This window comes from Sphaeroforma arctica (genome assembly GCF_001186125.1).
Source record: "Sphaeroforma arctica JP610 unplaced genomic scaffold supercont1.4019, whole genome shotgun sequence".
NCBI lineage: Eukaryota > Ichthyosporea > Ichthyophonida > Sphaeroforma > Sphaeroforma arctica.
In genome coordinates this window covers 1-2,809 of record NW_014036539.1, presented here as the reverse complement: position 1 = coordinate 2,809, position 2,809 = coordinate 1, and the positions used below count along the sequence as shown (strand labels likewise).

At 41.5% G+C, this 2,809-nt stretch overlaps 1 protein-coding gene across 1 annotated transcript; it reads left to right on the top strand.

Annotated features, from left to right (window-relative positions):
- The first annotated feature begins 179 nt into the window (after nucleotides 1-179).
- SARC_14003 (hypothetical protein) lies at nucleotides 180-1,946 on the top strand. Its single transcript, XM_014291867.1, has 2 exons — nucleotides 180-456; nucleotides 1,055-1,946. Exons 1-2 carry the CDS (start codon nucleotides 226-228, stop codon nucleotides 1,850-1,852), a joined length of 1,029 nt encoding a protein of 342 aa, XP_014147342.1. The 5' UTR covers nucleotides 180-225; the 3' UTR covers nucleotides 1,853-1,946.
- Nucleotides 1,947-2,809: the final 863 nt, after the last annotated feature.

Sequence of the window (2,809 nt, the reverse complement as noted above, 5' to 3'; positions counted from 1 at the left end):
TATATACTTATATCTATCTATCTATCTATATATATCTATCTATATAGATATATATATATCTATATTTATATATATATATATATGTGTGTGTGTGTGTGTGTGTGTGTGTATGTGTATGGTATGTATATGTATACGTATATGTATATATCCCACTGAACTGTCTGATCATATGACACGCAGGAGTTCTCCTGTGCCGGATCAGACTCGGAGTTGCGGGAGGTGACTATGAACTTCACTGTACTGGTAGACTATCTCGACAGTAGTTTGAGTACTGAGCTCAGGCGGCGCCGCATGGCTGAGACCTCGCATAACTTGGGCGACATTTACGACTCAGACGACATGTCGTTTACCAGCAATTCGAAAGATACCAGACACTCGCGACGAAGGCGCAACGCGGGAGAAGTTAAAGTGGGGACCTCGGCCGGTGTTGATACTAAAGTCCAAGATCTTATAGAGGTAACGTCTTGGCACCTTCACTCAATAAATCCGCCTGCTACGTGTAGGGTTTTGCATTGTGGATATGGATGTAGGGTTTAGAACCCTAAACCCTAAAACCCTAAAACTCTAAAACCCCGTGTTGTGTGTATGCTGTATCCTATAACTAACAAACAAGTGCACTCGAGAGCATATACGTGTAAACACACAAGCCTCCATACATATACACACAAGCATGCATACCTCCACACATACGCACATATGCTAACGCAATTACACACACTTACTCGCACGCGATGATTGGGCATGCCGGTGGCAAAGGCACTGAACGTCGTCCTGCACTGCCCATTAATTTGCAACCAAGTCCACTGACGATCATATGTACTTGTACACTCAATCATGTATATATACTTTTAAACTACAAGCATGTCTACTCGTAAGCATACATGCTCAAAAGTAGATATACTTGTAAGTATATATACTTGTAAGTATATACACCTATGAGTATATATACCCGCAGATATATATATATATATATATATTGTATATATATATATATATACTCGTACTCGCACGCATACCTACTTACACGCGGTACGTCACCCCTTCGCTGGCACAGGGTCTGAACTCCACCGGCGACGCCGGCAACAGTACAGCCGCAGAGGATGATATGACCATGTACTACGTAGGCGGCGCCATCGCCCTGGGCCTACTATTGTGTTGCTGTCTGTGTTGCTGTATCTGTTGCTGTTTAGTGATTAAGCGCAGGCGAGAAAATGCGCGCAAGAAAACGGTGGTAGCACTCTCGGAGCAATACATGAAGGCTCCTGGCCAATCACAATCGAGTGTACACGTGATGGGCGGGAGTCAAAATACTCCGGGGGGCTCTGCGGAGTCGAGTATGAGCATGAGTGGGAAAGCGTTGAGTACGAATGTGAATCAGAATCAGAACAACAGACAGTCCACGCGTGGTAGTATGAGACGGGGCATTCCGGGGAATGGGCTGAATGGACCAAATGTACCGAACAGGCCTCCGGGAAATGGGCCGAATGTACCGAACAGGCCACCGCATGGGAATATGCCGTATAACCACCCCCCGCAACAGCAACAACCATACAACCCACAACACCCACAGTTCAGCAACGCCATGGTGAACACACACAACGCTGGCCCCATGCGGATGTCTGTGATGCATAACACCAACATGCCACCACTACATCAACAACAACAACAACAGCCACAGCAACAACAACAATCGGTACATCCAGGCATGTACCCACCCAATATGCACCAGCCGCATGGACCGCCTATGCCGCAGCAGCAACAACTACAGTCACAACAGAGCCAACCGAAGATGAAGCAACAACCAGACCTGCAGGTGACGGGGGGGTCGTCTGGGTTCTATAACGTGCGGTAGTTCGTCCGGTGTGATATTATATAAATGTACATATGAATACGTGATAATAAATATACATGATAACTATAGGAATGTACATATGAATACGTGATAATAAACAAACATAATAACTAGGAATGTACAAATGAATACGTGATAATAAACATACATAATTATAGGAATGTACATATGAATACGTGATATAAACATGCATAATAACTATGGGAATGTACATATAAATACGTGGTAATATACATACATAATAACTATAGGAATGTGCATATGAATACGTGATAATACACATACATAATAACTATAGGAATGTACATTTGAATACGTGATATTAAACATACATAATAACTATTGGAATGTACATATGAATACGTGATAAAATATATACACAATAATTATATGAATGTCGCGTCATCGGATATTGTATATGTGTGAACTTTGGACTTCTTCAGCACATTGAGGTATCCCACAGCCAGCGTATTCGGATTCCGTTAGTGTACTTGGTGATTGGATACGAACGTAAGGGGTAGAGGTCGCCAATGGAACAGGAGAAGACCATAACACCACATTGACTTTAAACTCTAAATATGTTTTGTTACAAACAATATCATCACATATTTTCCTCAATGTCCTCTACAAGCGAAGCTATGCAAGTTATATAACGCGTGTGAATGAGATGGTGTGATCGTGACATTTGTGTAGCTTGGGCATTTGAATTGTATTGTCCGTTGAATTTGCACCTCTTTGTGTTGAATATTAATTTATTATTGTCTTATGTATTTATTGTTGACATCTACATTGAACAGTACCATTCGCGGATCTACCACGCTCCAGTTTCATAAATGTCCATAAGTATTCCTAGACTGTGGAGTGTGGTATACTCTATTTACGCCAGTAGTAGTAGTATAATATATATATATATATATATATATATATATGTGTGTGTGTGTGTGTGTATATATTATA